This window comes from Anolis sagrei, chromosome 13 (assembly GCF_037176765.1).
Source record: "Anolis sagrei isolate rAnoSag1 chromosome 13, rAnoSag1.mat, whole genome shotgun sequence".
In the NCBI taxonomy this organism is placed as follows: Eukaryota; Metazoa; Chordata; class Lepidosauria; order Squamata; family Dactyloidae; genus Anolis; species Anolis sagrei.
In genome coordinates, this window is record NC_090033.1 from 7331717 (window position 1) to 7349876 (window position 18160).

The 18160-nt window shown below is 49.4% G+C and overlaps 2 protein-coding genes across 16 annotated transcripts in view; both read left to right on the forward strand.

The window, feature by feature from the left end:
- EIF4G3 (eukaryotic translation initiation factor 4 gamma 3) overlaps positions 1-3797 on the forward strand; it is a 56293-nt gene extending 52496 nt beyond the window's left edge. For all 9 annotated transcript variants that reach the window (XM_060758877.2, XM_067472695.1, XM_067472696.1 and 6 more), the window contains 2 exons: positions 152-298; positions 2663-3797. In XM_060758877.2, coding sequence (XP_060614860.2) covers positions 152-298; positions 2663-2844 — 329 coding nt within the window. In that variant the 3' untranslated portion in view covers positions 2845-3797. The remainder of the gene's footprint in view (positions 1-151; positions 299-2662) is intronic.
- Positions 3798-7978: 4181 nt separating this feature from the next.
- On the forward strand, positions 7979-17599 carry HP1BP3 (heterochromatin protein 1 binding protein 3). Of its 7 annotated transcripts, none has more exons than XM_060758862.2 (13): positions 8032-8132; positions 11382-11571; positions 11894-11996; positions 12164-12338; positions 13414-13573; positions 13669-13812; positions 13906-13986; positions 14072-14226; positions 14790-14880; positions 14988-15147; positions 15755-15866; positions 16712-16849; positions 16934-17599. In XM_060758862.2, exons 2-13 carry the CDS (start codon positions 11482-11484, stop codon positions 17313-17315), a joined length of 1791 nt encoding a protein of 596 aa, XP_060614845.2. In that variant the 5' UTR covers positions 8032-8132; positions 11382-11481; the 3' UTR covers positions 17316-17599. The 7 variants fall into 7 exon arrangements, with proteins under 7 accessions (XP_060614851.2, XP_060614850.2, XP_060614845.2 ...); XM_060758865.2 differs by having other exon boundaries at positions 14075-14226; XM_060758864.2 differs by having other exon boundaries at positions 8048-8132; positions 11365-11571.
- The last annotated feature ends 561 nt before the right edge of the window (positions 17600-18160 follow it).

Below are 18160 nucleotides of genomic sequence, written 5' to 3' on the forward strand. Positions count from 1 at the left end.
CCCACAGTAACACATGGCAAGTACAGCTACTTAATAAATTGTGAAAGGCTTGGGAGGCCGCCATTTCCAACAGCCACACACACATACACACATATTTTCACTTTTATTATGTGTATGCATAGGTGATGGTGATTATTCTCTTTTTTTTTAGTGGATAGTTCTAGCTTGCGCGTGGATACAGCTGTTATCAAGCAGAGAGTGCCGATCTTACTGAAGTACCTGGACTCGGACACAGAGAAGGAACTACAAGCACTTTACGCACTACAAGCATCCATAGTAAAACTTGACCAGCCTCCGAGTAAGTGTCCCGCTGCCACTTCTGTTGCTTTTGGGCCTTGAATCTAGGCGGAAGGGAGGGAGGGAGGGCTTGTGGGGGAAAGGACACTGGCGCTCTGTCTTGGGTTCAGAGCACATGGCCATTGACCGAAAGGGAGGACATGAATAGCCATCAAAGTCAATTACCCAGAAGGTAGTGGGGAAGGTGGGCTCTGGAAGGTGGGAAAGGCGCAAGCACCAGGCATGATTTATAATATTGTAGCGAGGCCCATATAGGCGGGCAATCTTGCGAGGCTCATTATTCCGAACCCTAAAGACGCTTGGTATCTACATCCCTTGTTCATCTTGCGTCCTTCCAGAGAAGACTAATCCACCGTTGGAGCTGAGAAACATTACAGTTTGTTCAGAATCAGGAGGTTCGCACTTCCTCCTTTCTTTTGGTCACCTGGCATTTCCTGATTTTTTTTTTTTTGTGGTGTCATAAAATACCTCCCGCCCTTGTTTTAGCAGTACCTAACTTCTCTACTTGCAGCTATTTTCGAACTGCTTAGGTAAACTGTAAGCTGGGCTGAAAGTTGGGAGCTCACCCCGACCTAGGCTTCGGATTGGCAACCTTTCGGTTGGTAGATCTTATCATTGCTGGTGATTTACCAGCTGTCGTGCAAGGCTTATTATTCCGAACCCTAAAGATGTTTGGTATCTTCACCCCTTGTGCATCTTGCGTCCTTGCAGAGAAGACTAATCCACAGTTGGAACTGAGAAACATTACAATTTGTTCAGAATCAGGAGTTTTGCACTTCCTCCTTTCTTTTGGTCACCAGGTATATCCTGATTTCGTGGGCCGGGCTTTAGCACAGCTAGTAAATCACCAGCTTCTTGTGGCTTTCAGTGGCTTCTTTGTGTAGCGTGATGTGGTGGTGGTTAGAGTGGTCCAACATTTCTGCGTTCTCAAATAACGTGCTGGTTTTATTTTATTTATTTTTATTTTATCATTTATTTTTATTTTAAGTATTTTTATCCCGCCCTTTCCTATCGTGGTCAACTGTGAATCGCAAAACAAGCTTTAGGAACCTTCTAGAAATTCTATTAAACATTTCAGATTGTAGGCCCCGCCCACTCTCCCTCTAAGTAGCCATTGGGAGGGGCTACAGCCTCCAGTTCTCTTCATCCGCCGCCGAAGCAGCAGCAGCAAGAGAACCTTCACTCAGACTAGCTTCCTTTGGTTGTTTTTTGGCTTGACTCGGACTGCCTGACTTGACTTCTCCTTCTTTGACTCAGCACGGCCTCACATGTGCATCAGAGGATGCTAACAGCATAAATACCATAAAAATTACAATTCACAATAAAATCATTTCAAAACATTGTACATCATCAGTAAAATTAAACTCTGGTTGGATTAGTCTGCAGGGCCTTTCATGTTCCTTGGTTTGTGCCTGGGCAATGCTGCTGCGTTTGGGGGTCCTTATGGAGACTTCTCGTCCACAGCTGTGAGGTTTATGGTAGACTCCGGTGGAGGGGAGAGGTTCCTCTTGTCCTTTGCTGACCGGAACATTGGTTGGGTTTTCTTAGTGGGTCTTTCTCCCACCCTGGACACTCCACAGGGATATAAGCCTCACTTAGTTTCCAACAAACAGTTCAGTCTCTGAGGATGCCTGCCATAGATGTGGGCGAAATGTCAGGAGAGAATGCTTCTGGAACATGGCCAGGCAGCTGGGATAACTCACAGCAATTTGGTGTTTCCTGCCACAAAATTATTTATTATTTATTTATTTATTTATTTGGTTTACTTTTACCCCGCCCTTCTCACCCCGAAGGGGACTCAGGGCGGCTTACACATCCAAGGCACAATTCGATGCCCATAGCATACATCAATAATAAACAGTAAAGCAAAATAACACAAATTAGCAAACAACAACAATACATTGCATCTAAACCCGTTAAAATCAATAAAACCAATAAAATTTCATACAAACCGCTTCTTCCTTATTGCCAGTCAATGTTCGCTATCTCATGGTTCAGAGTTTTCTTCCACATTTATCAGTTCACATATATCAGTCCTGCCAGTCCTAATTGCCTAGTTGTCCTATCTAGTTAGCAGATTGCCCAAAGGCCTGGTCCCACAACCACGTCTTTGCCTTCCTCCTAAAGGACAGGAGTGATGTCGATGCCCTGATATCCACTGGGAGTGAGTTCCACAGGTGGGGGGCCACCACTGAGAAGGCCCTGCTCCTCGTCCCCACCAGCCTTGCTTGGGAAAGCGGTGGAGTCGAGAGCAGGGCCCCCTCAGATGATCTTAAATTCCGTGGTGGGACGTAGAGGGAGATACGTTCGGACAGATACGCTGGACAACACAGGGCTCACGACCCCTTTCTCTTCTTTCTCGCAGATTTGTTGCGGATGTTTTTCGACTGCCTCTACGACGAGGAGGTGATCTCGGAGGATGCCTTCTACAAGTGGGAGAGCAGTAAAGACCCGGCCGAGCAGAACGGGAAAGGCGTCGCGCTCAAGTCGGTCACGGCCTTCTTCACGTGGCTAAGGGAAGCCGAGGAGGAGTCGGAGGATAATTAACCAACACCACAAATACAAAAAACAAAACAAAAAAAAACTGAATACAAAAACAAAAAAAAACTTAAGAAAAAACAATTTAAGTATTTTTTTAAAAAAACCCAGTTTCATGTTTTCGCCAATCACAGTGCAGCAAGGCCAATTCTCGCGCGCAGAAATACATCCCCCGACATTTGCACGATTTTGGGGGGAAAACAACCCGAGAGAGAGAGAGAGGAGCGAACGAATGAACGCAAAGGCGATCATGGAGGACGGACGAGGTGGAAACGGGAAATTTCCCACTTCGAACCTGGACGGAGGGGCAGGAGCACGAAACCAAAACACGCCTGTTGTTATTTACCGGGAAAGCAAAATTAATAATTTTCCGGGTTTTTCTTTTCTTTTTAAACAAGGACTCCTCCTTTCAACCGTTAGCAAACTTTTAATTTATTCTTTCCAGAGAGCTGCAATTGCCAGTGTAATTTTGTTTGCAAAAAGACGAAAGCAAAAAAAAAGAAAGATACGAACCAGAGAAATAAATTTTCCTCCCGTTCAGATCCATCTCATTTCAGTTCAAAGGTAATGCATTCTCAAAAGGGGTGAGCGAGCAACGAACGAGCATCCGGTCTTTTCTTGCCTGCCTCTCGATCAGCGTAAACGAAGGGAAATTAATACGCGTTGGAGAAACTAAACGGCCGTGGACCAGACTTGCTTTGGAAACGACGCATTGATCACACACACACACACACACACCAAACAGTGCTGCTGCCCTGGAAGCGGAAGAACGAACGAACGAACGAAGTGTTGGTGATGAGAACACTTTCTGAACCTTTAGAGCAAACTTTAAGGCTTGTAAATACATAGAACAAATATTTAAAAAGAGAAGGAAGAAATTGACTTGATAACTATTTCTTTTCACTTTCGGAAAATTATAAATAAAAAAGAACAAAATAAAGAGGAACCTTGCAAGTTTACAACCCGAGCGGGCGGTGGATTTCTCTTTCGCTGTCATCCTCGCCTCTTCATCATCAGAAGAGAGTGCCTTCGGTGGGCCAAACCTATATACTGCGCATGGGCCAACTTGGGCCTTCCCTCCAGGCGTTTTGGACTTCAACTCCCACCATTCCTAACAGCCTCAGCCGCTTAAGATAGATGAGTGATAGACCTAAGAGAGGCCTACTTGCAGGTCCCAATGATAGACCTAAGAGAGGCTTACTTTCAGCTCTTGATAGATAGATAGATAGATAGATAGATAGATAGATAGATAGATAGAGACAGAGACCGATAGATATATAGATAGATAGATAGATAGATAGATAGATAGATAGATAAGATAGATAAGCGAGTGAGGAGGAAAAGAGTTACCTGGGGCTGTTAGGAATGGTGGGAGTTGGAGTCCAAAACATCTGGAGGGAAGAAGGCCATATCTTTGTCCTCTTGGAACTGGATCATCTGCATACCCATGCTGTGGGAGTCCGAGTTCAAAACACCTAGAGGGAAGGCCCTAACCCATGCCTGCTATACACTATGTCCTTGGTGCTTCCCTGTTGTATGAGAGGAAGCACATAGGCCTTGACCCGCCTCCATCCAGCATGGCTCACGGCTTTGGCTTCCCTGCCATGTCTCAGAAGAGAGTGCTTTCCATAGGCAGGACCCATGTACCGTGTCCTTGGCGTTGCCCTATGGGAACTCATTTCTGAGGTCTGGACCAAGTACCAGAAAATCCTCATGGACATGACTTCCCTGCCCTGTCTCAGAAAAGTGTGCTTTCAGTGGGAAAATTGACATAAGAGTAGTGAGTAGGAATACTATTGAGTTGAAGTTGTGATTAGCAGTAGTAAGTAGTCGCAGATAGTGTCCCGGCATTGAATGTTTGCTGTGTATATGCTGTGCTCCGCCCTGAGTCTCCCTTCGGGGTGAGAAGGGTGGAATATAAATGTTTTAAATAAAATATAAAATAATTTAGTAAGTAGTAGTTGTAGTCACAAGTAGTCATCACGACTACTTGTGACTACAACTACTACTTACTAAATTCACTACTTACCAGTAGTGAATAGTCGCAGTAGTGATTAGTAGTCATAATTAGTCATGGTAGTTTTGAGTAGCAGTAGTGAGTAGTGATTAGTAGTAAGTAGACACAGTAGTGAGTAGCGATTCGTAGTCATAGTAGTAGTGATTCGTAGTAATAAGTCAGTTGTGAGTAGTAGTCGCAGTAGTGATTAGTCTTCATTAGTAGGTGTAATTATTAGTTGTAAGTAGTGAGTAATGATTAGTAGTTGTAGTGATTAGTAGATGGGTTGTTGTAGGTTTTTTTCAGGCTATATGGCCATGTTCTAGAGGCATTCTCTCCTGACGTTGAAGACGAACAGTCTTCAAGGGCAGCCCCACATAGAGCGTGTTGCAGTTGTCTATCCTGGATGTCACCAGATTAGTAGATGTATTAATAAGTTGCAGTAGTGAGTAGCCACAGTAGTGAGTTGTGATTAGTCTTGATTAGTGAGTAGTAGCAGTGAGTAGCGATTAGTAGTTGTCATTAGTAGTGATTAGTTTTCATTAGTTGTTATAATTAATTATAAGTAGTGAGTAGTGATTAGTAGTTGTCGTGATTAGTAGATGTATTAATAAGTTGCAGTAGTAAGTAGGCACAGTAGTGAGTTGTGATTAGCCTTGATTGAATCGAAGCAATGAGTAGTGATTAGTCGTTGTCATTAGTAGTCGTGAGTAGTGCTTAGTATCATAGTGAATAGTAGTCATGATTAGTCATAGTTGCAGTAGTGATTAGTAGTAGTAATTAGTCATAGTAGTTGGTAGTCCTAGTGGTGGTTACAGTATGTAACAAGATTTGAAAATTCTAGTGTTCTTGGTTTGCAGGTGTGATTTCCTGTTTCCTTAAGCGGTCCTCCCTTTGAAAGGTGTTGTTCTACTCCAGACTTGGTGGCTGCCACAAACTATGCTGAATGGGAACACAGTGGTGTGACAACTATTTATTAATGGGATATTTATTGTGTCCTCCTTGGCCTGCCCCAAAGGCTTGGTCCCACCACCATCCTTCTGACATTGCCAGGACTTACTTACTTACTTAGGCGATCCCTCATTGGCCGAGTAGGATAGTCTTCCAGGATCAGTATTCTTGTGGATCCGTAGGTGACTGTGGGTTGATCCTTGATCTGCATCTTCTCCCGCAATGAGGGCATTGGTTTCCAGGTGGAAGGCGGTCTCCGTCGGGGTTGGCTTGATGCGCCTTCCTCTTGGCACGTTTCTCTCTTTCACCCTCCATTTGTGCCTCTTCAAATTCTACAGCACTGCTGGTCACAGCTGACCTCCAGCTGGAGCGCTCAAGGGCCAGGTCTCAGTGTCTATGCCACAGTTTTTAAGGTTGGCTTTGAGCCCATCTTTCACTCTCTTTTCCTGCCCACCAACACTCAGTTTTCCGTTCTTGAGTTCGGAATAAAGAAACTGCTTTGGGAGATGGTGGTTGGGCATCCGGACAACGTGGCCGGTCCAGCGGAGTTGATGGCGGAGGACCATGGCTTCAATGCTGGTGGTCTTTGCTTCTTCCAGCACGCTGACGTTTGCCTGTCTTCCCAAGAGATTTGCAGGATTTTCTGGAGGCAGCGCTGATGGAATCGTTCCAGGAGTAGAGTGTAACGTCTGTAGACAGTCCACGTTTCGCAGGCGTAGAGCAGGGTTGGGAGGACAATAGCTTTATAAACAAGCATCTTGGTCTCCCTACGGATGTCCTCAAACACTCTGCTTCATTTGAAAGCTTCATTGCCAGGAAGGGAGATCCATAACTGCGGGGCCACCACCAAGAAGGCCATGTCTCTCTCTCTTTTGTCCCTGCCAAGCACACCTGTGACGGTGGCAGGACCGAGAGCAGGGCCTCCCCAGAAGATCTTAGTCTTTGCAATGGTTTGTAAAGGGAGATGCGTTGGGACAGGTAAACTGGGCCGGGGCCGTTGAGGGCTCAATAGGCCAAAGCCAGCACTTTGAATTGTGCCTGAATTGTTAGCGGACTGGAGCTGGTGAAACATGGGAGTCGTGTGCTCCCTTTGTGCCTCCCCACTTATTAATCTGGACTATTTGAAGCTTCCGAACATCTTCAAGGGCAGCCCCACATAGAGCGTGTTGCAGTAGTAGTCCACCCAGGGTGTCACCAGAACATGGACCCACTGTGGCCAAGACTAGCATCCCTAGTATGCTCCCTGTGTGCCACCCCACTTAATAACCTGGCTGCCTCTCTTTGGACTATTTGAAGCTTCTAAACAGTCTTCAAGGACAGCCCCACATAGAGCGTGTTGCAGTAGTAGTCTATCCTGGGTGTCACCAGAATGTGGACCCACTATGGCCAAGTCTGGCATCCCGTATGCTCCCTGTGTGCCACCCCACTTATTAACCTGGCTTGCCTCTCTTTGGACTATTTGAAGCTTCCGAGCAGTCTTCAAGGGCAGCCCCACATAGAGCGTGTTGCAGTAGTAGTCTATCCTGGGTGACACCAGAACGTGTTGTAGTAGTCTATCCTGGATGTCCCCACTGTGGCCAAGTCTGGCATCCCAAGTATGCTCCCTGTGTGCCACCCCACTTGTTAACCTGGCTGCCTCTCATTGGACTATTTGAAGCTTCCGAACAGTCTTCAAGGGCAGCCCCACATAGAGCGTGTTGCAGTAGTCTATCCTGGATGTCCCCCAAGGTAAGGGCACGACCCTCCAGGAAGGCCTAGAGTGCCCGGAAGAACAGTTCCCTCAAGGCCCATCCCCGCCAGGCGACCCAATTGGGCCCTCCCTCCCTCCAGGGCCTTTGGACTACAACTCCCATAATTCCTCGCATCCGGAGGGGGCCCAGGCCTGGCCTCTCCTCATTCTCGACGCGCCTGAGGAGGGATTTCCTGCCTAACCGTCCAATTGGGGGTTTTAAAAACCACTTCCGGTTTTCCCTCAAAGGAGGAGGGAAACAAAAAGCCAACTTCCGTTTCCCGCCAAGGGGAGGGCGACGGTTGGGCCTCGCGCCTGCGCACAACGCCTCTCTCCTTGCGCGCGCATGCGCACCGCGCCCCCTCCCTAGGCCTGACTGTTTTTGTTCAAGAGGAGGCGAAGGCGACGGGTTTCCTCGAAGCGGATTGGCTCCCGGCTCGGCGGCGGCAGGGCTGGCGGGGCTCCCATTGGCTGTCGCCTCCCGCCGGGCCCCGCCTCTTCCGCCGCGTCTTCCCTCAGAGCCGTCTCTGGCTTGTGTCGTCGTCGCCGCCTTCCTTCCTTCGTTCTGCGCCATCGCTGAGAGAGAGGGACCGAGAGAGAGGCAGGCCGGTCGCCGGGAGGGTGAGTGCCCGGAGGCGGTGAGTGGCAGGGGGCGGGGCTATGCTAATATCATGCAAATGCGCCCAGTCGGGTTGCCTGAGGAGGGCCTTGTGGCCACGCCCACCCGAGGGGGAGAGCTGTCAGTCACCTTGCCTTAGCCCCGCCCCCAGGTAGGCCTCACTCCAGCCTTAGCCTGAGTACTGTTATTGTTATGTTCACCTATTATGTTTCACTATTACTTTTGCATTATTATTATTATTGTTATTATTATTTAAAGTGCTTATTATATTTTATTATTATTATTTAAAGTGCATTTTATAATTCACTATTATTACTATTGTCTCTGTTATTATTGAAAGTGCTTAGACCAGGCTTGGGCCTTCTTCCCTCCAGGTGTTTTGGACTCCAACTCCCACAATTCCTGGCAGCCTCAGGCCCTTTTCTCGGTGGCACTCTTTATATACTCTCCTGATTTTAGAGTTTTTAAAAATACAGGTGAATGTTGCAATTGGCCACCTTGATTAGTAGTAATGGCCTTGCAGTTTCAAAGCCTGGCTGGTTGCTGCTCAGGGGGAAATCCTTGGTTGGGAGGTGCTAGCTGGCCCTGGTTGATTCTTGCCTGGAATTCACATTTTCTGAGTGTCCCACTGTATTTACTTTCCTGATTTTAGAGGTTTCTAAATATGGGTGCATATTGCAATTGGCCATCTTGATTAGTAGTAATGGCTTTGCAGGCCATTACTAAGGAAGGGGCCTGAGGCTGTGAGGAATTGTGGGCGTTGGAGTCCAAAACACCTAGAGGGAAGGCCCAAGTTTGCCTATGCTTGGCTTCGACCATTGTTTGTCTCCCTTTTGGAGCTCCCTCAACCAATTCCAGTTGCAAACACTGAAGCCTCGGTCCTCTTGGATCCTATTTGGGGAGGGAGATCAATAATAACCATCATCATCATCACAGCTGGCATTTGGAAACAACAAACATTGACAAAATCACGATCTGTCAACTGCAAAAGGCCACCTGACTTGGATCTGCGAGCATCACTCAAAAATACATCACACAGTCCTAGACGCTTGGGAAGTGTTCGACTTGTGTTTTTGTGATACGAAATCCAGCATATAGATCTTGTTTGCTGTGACATACTGAGCTTTTGTGTCAATAATAATAATAATAATATAGGCTTGCATAGATTTGCTGTGAGATTTCCAGATTGTATGGGCATGTTCTGGAAGCATTCTGTCCTGACATTTCGCTCCCTCTGTTCTATAAAATCAGAACAGTAAATAAAGAGCGACACTCAGAAAACGGGCAAGAATTCAGGCAAGAATCAACCAGGACCGGCTAACACCTCCCAACAAAGGATCCCTCCCCCCGGGCAGCAACCAGCCAGGCCTTGAAACTGCAAGATCATTACTACTAATCAAGGTGGCCAATTGCAACATTCACCCGTATTTAAAAACACTAAAATCAGGAGAGTATATAAAGAGGGACACTCAGAAAACAGAGGAATTCCAAACAAGTGACACTCAGAAAACGGGGGAATTACAGGCAAGAATCAACCAGGGCTGGCTAACACTTCCCAACAAAGGATCCCTCCTCCCCTGGGGAGCAACCAGCCAGGCTTTGAAACTGCAAGGCCATTACTAATCAAGGTGGCCAATTGCAACATTCACCCGTATTTAAAAACGTTAAAATCAGGAGAGTATATAAAGAGTGACACTAAAAAACGGAGGAATTCCAGGCAAGAATAAAGCAGGGCCAGCTACCACCTTCCAACAAAGGATTGAGCCTTGAATTTTGCTATTGTTAACTGCTTTGAGTCGCCCAGGGGTTGAGAAAAGCAGTATAAAAATGAAGTAAATAAGTAAATGAATAAATAAATTTATTTCAGAGCAGCAACCAGCAGACCTTGAAACTGCAAGGCTATTAAGTGCTGGTCAAGGTGGCCGATTGCAACATTATTATTATTATTATTATTATTATTATTATTATTATTATTATGATTGCAACATTCACCCGTAATTAAAAGCAAAAGCGATCCATAGAACAAAAGACGTTATAATACCGGCAACGTAACAGAATAAAAACAAATTGCGTTGAAGCTCCATCAGACAGGATTCAACAAAAACCAGTGACCAGGATGACTAAAATAGGTGTGACCAAGCTATAAGAGGGGTGGGCAAGGGATAGTGCAAACAGCGTACCATAAGGACAGGGAAGTGCCAAACTATCTGGTGACCTAATAATAATAATAATAATAATAATAATAATAATAATAATACTTTATACCCCACTACGATCTCCCCAAGGGACTTGGTGCGGCTTACATGAGGCCAAGCCCACAGTACATCAGTAAACAAAGGCAGTAACAAAACAATCAATACAAAAACAGTTAATATAAATCTCATAAACAAAAAATAAACAATAAGAATGACACACAAGCATTTAAAAACCTATGGCCGGGACTGGGCATTTATAACTAGAGACTCGGTGGGTCCTGAAGAAGCACCTCCAACGTTCTTGCCAGAGATCTCCCCCGGCCTCCAGCCCCGTTAGAAAGGCGAGAGTTTAAATTTTGGAGAATACAACCCTTTGGTTTTGGTAGACACTCTTCAGGCCTCCCCGTAAGAATGCGGGGAAAGCACCCTGGCGCCTTCCCTCCTTTCTCTCCTGTTTCCCTGGGAAATGTGGCCCCGAAGAAGACCCTGTTATCACTACTTGTTGGGCACAGGAAGGGAGACAAGTGCATATGTATGCATGTAGATATAACACGATGTGACACTATCGTTTCCGTTCCTGGGTTATCAATGCCACTTCCTAATTGGTGCTATTGTAAAAAAACGGGGAAAGTTCATTGAATGGCAAAGTCTTTGATATTTTCACAAATGAAGTGCCTAGACCAGGCATGGGCCAACTTGGGCCCTCCCTCCAGGTGTTTTGGACTCCAACTCCCACCATTCCTAACAGCCGGTAGGCTGTTAGGAATGGTGGGAGTTGGAATCCAAAACACCTGGAGGGAGGGCCCAAGTTGGCCCATGCCTGCTTTAAACCCACTGGGCCGTGGTCTGGATGGCCTTTGGGGTGCCTCCTGCGGCCGTGATTTCCTGATGACGTTGAGTTGTTTTCCCTTTTGTTTTCCTTCCGCAGGTTCCCTCTCTAGGGAGGTAGATGTGAAGTTTTCTTTCCGTTGTTTTGTTTTCTCTTCTTCTTCTGTTCTCCTTCTCCCCCTTTTCCCGTTCCCTTTTTGTTCACACCAAGTCTTTTCTGCACTTCAGGTTGTTAGGAAGTCTTCCTTCCCCCCCGCTTGAGGTTAAAAACCTGGGGGCTCCAAAAAGTGTTAACCCTCCTCCCGTTGGGGGCTAGAGCTTAATTTAAATGGCGACCGATCTGTCCGACGCTGACCCCGGCGCAGGCCGTAAGGCGCTTCCACTCTTAACGGGAGCTCCCCCGGACAAGTTGAGCGAGGTAGGGGCCGACCCTTCCCCGGGCGACGGATGGCCCTCGGACTGCGGCTCCCGAGGGCCCCGCTCCTCTCTTCCTCCTCCTCCTCCTCCTGCTTCTCGGAGTCTCTCTCTCTGCCTTTTGAGCCCCAGCGGAAGCAGGATGCTGGACACTGCGCTCGCTCGCTCTCTTTCCCGCATGAGCCTCGAGGCGCTTACGTGCACGGGCCGGCCTTGAGCGGCCCGCGGTGGCAGTGGGGCCTTCTCTTTGGACGGGGAGCCGCACCCGTGCCTGCCCCTCCCTGACCCCTAGGCGCCCCGCCTCCCTCCCCTTCTCTCTCCCTTAGGCCCTCGAAGACGGCACCATGCCAATCCGCCGGGCTGTGAACGCTTCCACGCGGGAAACGCCTCCTAAGAGCAAGCCGGCCGAAGGCGAGGAGGCCAAGCCAGGTAAATAATTCAAATTTATTTATTTACTAGCACATGGACAAAAGGGGGGACTTCCTTCTACTGTTCTTGTGGGCCGCCCTCTCTGCGTGTGCTCTGTCCGTACGGCACGCTTTTTGTTTCCTGGTCCACATTGGTGCCTGTCTCCCTCTTTCCTCCTCCTTCCTTAGACCCTGATGCCAGTTCAGAGGAATCTGCCTCAACTGTGGAGGAGCAGGAGAGCGAGGTTCCGCCGCCCGCTGCCACAGCTGATCCCTCCACTGCTGTGGAGACAGAGCCTGCCAAGGAGTCCACCGAGGCCGAGGGAAAGGAAGAGGCCAAGCCCCCCGAGGAAGCCAAGAAGGAGTAAGGGCACCCGATTGCACTTTCCCTGCAGAAAGAAAGAAAGAAAGAAAGAAAGAAGCAGGTTGGGCTAGGTGGCCCGGGGGGGTCTCTTCCCATCCTAGTATTGTTCTTGTTATTGAGGCTGAGTGGCCATCTGTCGGGAGGGCTTTGGTTGTGCCTTCCCTGCATAATGGCACATTGAGGTTGGACTAGATGGCCCTTATGGTCTCTTCCCACTCTGTTGTTGTTGTTGTTGAGGCTGGATGGCCCTGTGTCAGGAGAGCTTTGATGTTGTCTTTCCTGCATGGCAGATTGGGGTTGGACTAAATGGCCCTTGTGGTCTCTTCTGACTCTTGTGTTGTTGAGGCTGGGTGGCCATCTGCCAGGAGAGCTTTGATTATGCTTTTCCTGTATAATGGCATGTTAGGGTTGGACTAGATGGCCCTTATGGTCTCTTCCCACTTTATTATGCTTGTTATGGTTGAGGCTGGATGGCTGTTGGGAGGGCTTTGATTGTGCTTTTCCTGCATAATGACAGGTTGAGGCTGGACTAGATGGCCCTTATGGTCTCTTCCCACTCTGTTGTTTTTGAGGCTGGGTGGCCATCTGTCAGGAGGGCTTTGATGTTGTCTATCCTGCATGGCAGATTGGGGTTGGACTAGATGGCCCTTATGGTCTCTTCCCACTCTGTTGTTTTTGAGGCTTGATGGCCATCTGTCAAATGGTCTTTCCTGCGTAATGGCAGATTGGGGTTGGACTAGATGGCCTATGTGATCTCTTCACACTTTATTATTCTTACTCTTATTGTTGAGGCCGGATGGCCATCTGTCAAGAGGGCTTTGATTGTGCTTTTCCTGCATAATGACATATTGGGGTTGGACCAGATGGCCCTTATGGTCTCTTCCCACTGTTGTTGTTGAGGCTGGATAGCTTTGTCGTGAGGGCTTTGATGTTGTCTTTCCTGCATAATGGCAGATTGGGGTTGGACTAGATGGCCCTTGTGGTCCCTTCCCACCCTGTGATTCTATGACTCTACAAAGGAAGGAGATGGGGAGGAGGCTGCTTGGCTGCGTTTGACCCCTTTTCCTCCGCAAAGGGAGAAAGACCCTGCGAAAGACAAGGAGAAGAAAGTCAAGAAGACCATCCCCGCCTGGGCCACCCTTTCGGCCAACCAGCTTGCCCGGGCGCAGAAGCAGACCCACTTTGCGGCCTCCTCCCGCCCCAAGATGGATGCCATTTTGATTGAGGCCATCAAGGTGAGGAGGGTGGGCGGGGGCTGGTGGCACAAGACACCCCCCCCCCCTTGCCTGCCTCTTCCCACAGCAGTGCCTCACGGGCTTTTCTCTCCCAGGCGTGCTTCCAGAAGGGTGGGGCCTCAGTGGTGGCCATCCGGAAATACATCATCAACAAGTACCCCTCGCTGGAGCTGGAGCGGAGGGGCTTCCTCCTCAAGCAGGCCCTCAAGAGGGAGCTGGCGCGGGGCGCCATTCGGCAGGTAAGAAATGCAGCCAGTCCAAAAGTATACACACAACGGACACGAAGCCACAGAAGCCAGAAAGCAACAGACCTCTGCTTTCCTCTTCTGCAGGTGAAGGGCAAAGGAGCCTCCGGGAGCTTCGTGGTGGGCCCAAACTCAGGGAAAACAGCCTCCAAATCCAGGGACCGGAAGGTAAGTCTGGAGCTCAGCCGTGTTTCCTATCATCCCCTGGGAAGCCCCTCTCTCTCCCTTCTCTGCAAGCGCTTCTGCCTTCCAGAAGAACTCCTCAGCCTCGGCTCCGGAGCCGGCGGTGAAGCTGGAGGATGTCCTGCCCTTGGCCTTCACCCGCCTCTGTGAACCCAAGGAGGCCTCCTACAGCCTGATCAAGAAGTACGTCTCCCAGTACTACCCCAAGCTCAAGGTGGACGTCAGGTCAGTGGCCGGTCATCTCCATTTGTATGGAATCGCTCTTCGTTTCCGTTTGTTTCCTTCGTAAGGCTCTGTTTGTGTTTGTGAGCAACTCTCCCGAAAATGGGGGCCTTTCCCGAAAGAGCGTTTTCGCTCAGGGTCCGAAAGATCAAAAATGTACTGACCATTGGCTACAAGGTCCAGGACAAACATCTTAATTCAACTCCAACGTTGCTTCGTCTGGCTACAGATTCTGTACTTGAGACTTTTATCCCCTAATCTACTCTATCCCAAGCCACTAGAAAAGGATTTCTTTGCAGCCTTGATTCTCTTTATCAGTTTCTCTCTCAGCTTGGCAGAACGCCTAAGCAATTCGTGTGTTTGTCTGTTCTGTCTGAAAACATGCCTTCTATCTTCTGGCTCGAGGCGGTGTTTCCATAGAGACCTGCCCATTGAGAACTCCAGGCAGTCGGGGACACCAGGGCTTGGCTTCTGGAAAGCAGGAAGAGGGAGGCGCCCACTGTTTCCTCTGCCCGCGCACCCCAGGAAAGTGACTTTAACCCCTTCCTTTCCCTGCCTTCCTTTAGACCTCAGTTGCTGAAGAATGCCTTACAGAGGGCTGTGGAGAAGGGCCAGCTGGAGCAGATCACAGGCAAAGGAGCTTCCGGCACTTTCCAGGTGAGACAGGAGCCCCCCCTGGTCTTGCGCGTGCCCTTCCAGCCGTTGGGACCCCTTTTCACCCAGCCTGCCTTGCCTGTCGTTGGCCTTGTTTCCCCTCCTCCCAGCTGAAGAGGTCCGGGGAGAAGCCTCTGCTAGGTGGGAGCCTGATGGAGGACGCCATCCTGTCGGCCATCGCGGCCATGAACGAGCCCAAGACCTGCTCCACCACTGCCCTCAAGAAGTACGTCCTGGAGAAGCACCCGGGGACCAACTCCAGCTTCCAGGGTAAGCAAGCCCTTCCTTCCTTGTTGGGCGAGTGGGCTTATTAACAAAAGACCCTCCTTATAAATGCACAGCAGAGTAACTTATTAGCAGTAGCGTGACCCACTACCAGGAGCCCAAGGTGATAGAAAGGACCAAAACAGAGACCAATGTAATCTCTTTCTTTGGAGCAAAATAATATGGTTGCACTATTTGGAACAACAAAGTTTCCATAACGCAAATAAGCAAATACATTATGGTGTTACACACAGTATCCTTCACACTGAAGCTTTCTCACACTGAGGTTTACCTCACACTCCTCAGGACAACCCTCGCTTTGGCCCACTGACTCTAACAGGCTCTGACCTGCTCACTTTTAGGCTGAATCCTGTTAGAGTTAGTAGGCCAAAGCTAGTGTCCTGAGGAGAGTCAGGTAAACCTCAGTGTGAGAGAAGCCCCTGTGTGAAAGCTGCTGCATGTAAAGCTACTGTGTATTTGTTTATTTGTGTTATGGAAACCTTATTCTTGTTGGTCTGCTCCAGGATGCCTTCAGATCACCTTGGCTGAGTCTTTGCTAGTGCGTGAGTGCTTTCCTTCACGCCCTCTTTCTCTCCCATTGCTTCCCCGGCAGTCCATCTCCTGAAGAGGACCCTCCAGAAGTGCGAGAAGTTCGGCTGGATGGAACAGATCTCCGGGAAGGGCTTCAGCGGCACCTTCCAGCTGTGCTTCCCTTACTACCCCAGGTCGGGGGCCACCGGGTTTTATGGGGGAACCTTCTGGAATGGGGAAAGGGCAGTTGGGGGGAGGGGGCAGAGTTACTTATACAGCAGAGTAACTTATTCGCAGCAGCATGACCCAGCACCAGTGGCCCAAAGTGATACAAAGAGCAAAAACATATAGACCAATGCTATCTATTCCTTTGTAGTAAAATAATATAGTTGAACTATTTACAACAACAAAGTTTCCATGACACAAACAAAGATTTTATGCTTGCCTCTTTGCTTCTATGCTGGGCTTCTTTCTCATGCAGATAAACAGCTTCGCTCTCACAGAGCCTCCTCTCACACCGAAATTACACATGAATTTCACACAGTAGCCTTCACACACTGGAGCTTCACACAGTAGCTTTACACAAGAGGCCTTCATTCTGGGGCTTCCTCCCACCAAAGCTTCTCACCAGACCCTCCCCACACTGAGGCTTCCCTCACACTGAGCCTTTCTCCCACTGAGGCCTTTTCAAACAGAGGCTTCTCCCACATTGAAAATTACACAGGAATTTCACTCAGTAGCCTTCACACACTGCAGCTTCACACAGTAGCTTTACACAAGAGGCCTTCAATCTGGGGCTTCCTCCCACCGAAGCTTCTCACCAGACCTTCCTCACACTGAGGCCTCCCTCACACTGAGCCTTTCTCCCACTGAGGCCTCCTAAGCTACAGGCAAAGCTGCTTATATAGAGCGTCAGCTTTTCCTGAGTCCTTGCACCCATTTCACCCTTTCAGTATTTGACTCACATGTTTGTAATTAAAAATACCTAGTTAATTTTTTGAACCGCCCTCCTCTCTTTCTTTTACTCCCGACCGCACAGCCCCGGGGTTCTCTTCCCGGAGAAACAGAAAGCAGCCCAGGATTCGGAGGAAGAGGAGTCCGATGAGGAAGAGGAGGAGTCTGAGGCCTCCGAGGAAGAGGAAGAGTCCGAGGAGGAGGAGCCGCCACCAAAGAAAAGGTATTGGAGGAGCATGGAGTGCTGAGGCGGCCCTTTCCGGTCCCGGTCCTGTTGATTGACGCTCTGTCTCCTTTCCCTGGGCAGGATGCAGAAGCGGCCCCCTCCCAAGGCCCGGAACCGGCCCCCCGCCCTGGCCAAGCGGCGGGAGCGCAAGCCCAAGCCCCGCAAGGGCCCGCCGCCCAAGGCCAAGCCCGCAGCCAAGGCTAAGCCCGCGGCCAAGCCAGCTCAAGCCCCCAAGGCCAAGGTCGCAGCCAAGGCACCCCCCACCAAGAAGGCCAAGAAACCTGGGGCCCCACCGCCGCCGCCGCCCCCTCCTCCCCGCCCGGCCCCCAAAAGCCTCTCGGGGAAGGGTCCCTCCACCAAGAAGAAGCCCCCGCCGGCTGTCAGCCCCAAGAAAGACCTGAAGGCCGCCAAGGGCAAGAAGGGGAAGCCCTCCATGCGGAAGTCCCTGCGCGCCAGGAAGTAGGCCTCCGCCTCTGGCAGAGAAGCGCCACGCAGCAACAACAACAACAACACCGCACAGTCGGTCGCTCTGGCGCTTCGGCCTCCCTCCTGGCCCCTTCCCCACCTCCCTCCTTCCCTTTCCTGTCTTTTTCTCTCCTTCTTCTCTTCCTCCCCCTGACCCTCTTCCCGTCAAAACCAGAAACGTTGGACTGTTCTTTGAGAAGCAAAAAATGACAAAACACAAAAAAGGAGCAATCTGTACAGGGTGCATCTTGGAATTTTGGCTATTAAAAATATGGTTGTGGAGATTTGTTTATTTCTGACATGTTTCCAGCACAGAGCCCGCCAGCAGCGTAATGGGTTAACCCAGACCCGGGCAAAGTTGGGCAAAGGGTGGGAGTCGGGAGTTCAAAACACCTGGAGGGAATGCCGGAGTTTGCCGGAGTTGACTGGGTTTAGTGCTCTCTTGACAAGGGAGAACTGCAACTCCCAGATTCCCTGGGCAATCGCCCCCCAAACCCTGCAAGTATTCACAGTTGCCCATGTTGGGTCTGCGTGCCAAGTTTGGTCCAGATCTGATGTTGGTTGGGTTCAGTGCTTTCTGGATGCAGGTGAACTACGATTCCCAGACCCAAGGTCAATTCCCCCGAACTCCTGCAGTACATTCAGTTGGTCATGGGGCTTCTCTGTGCTATTGTCGGTGGGGGTCACTTTCTCTGGATGCAGGTGAACTATAACTCCCATATATGCTGGGGAAAATGGAAGGAAAAAGGAAGAGGGGCTGACCAAGGGCAAGATGAATGGATGGCATCCTTGAAGTGACTGGACTGACCTTGAAGGAGCTGGGGATGGTGACGGCTGACAGGG

Excerpts from the sequence above, each read along its gene's own strand:
- HP1BP3 (XM_060758862.2), top strand. The coding sequence starts at position 11,482 with ATGGCGACCGATCTGTCCGACGCTGACCCCGGCGCAGGCCGTAAGGCG. Across the intron at positions 11,997-12,163 it reads AGGCGAGGAGGCCAAGCCAG|ACCCTGATGCCAGTTCAGAG; the intron begins GTAAATAATTCA and ends CTCCTTCCTTAG. Across the intron at positions 13,813-13,905 it reads CGCGGGGCGCCATTCGGCAG|GTGAAGGGCAAAGGAGCCTC; the intron begins GTAAGAAATGCA and ends CCTCTTCTGCAG.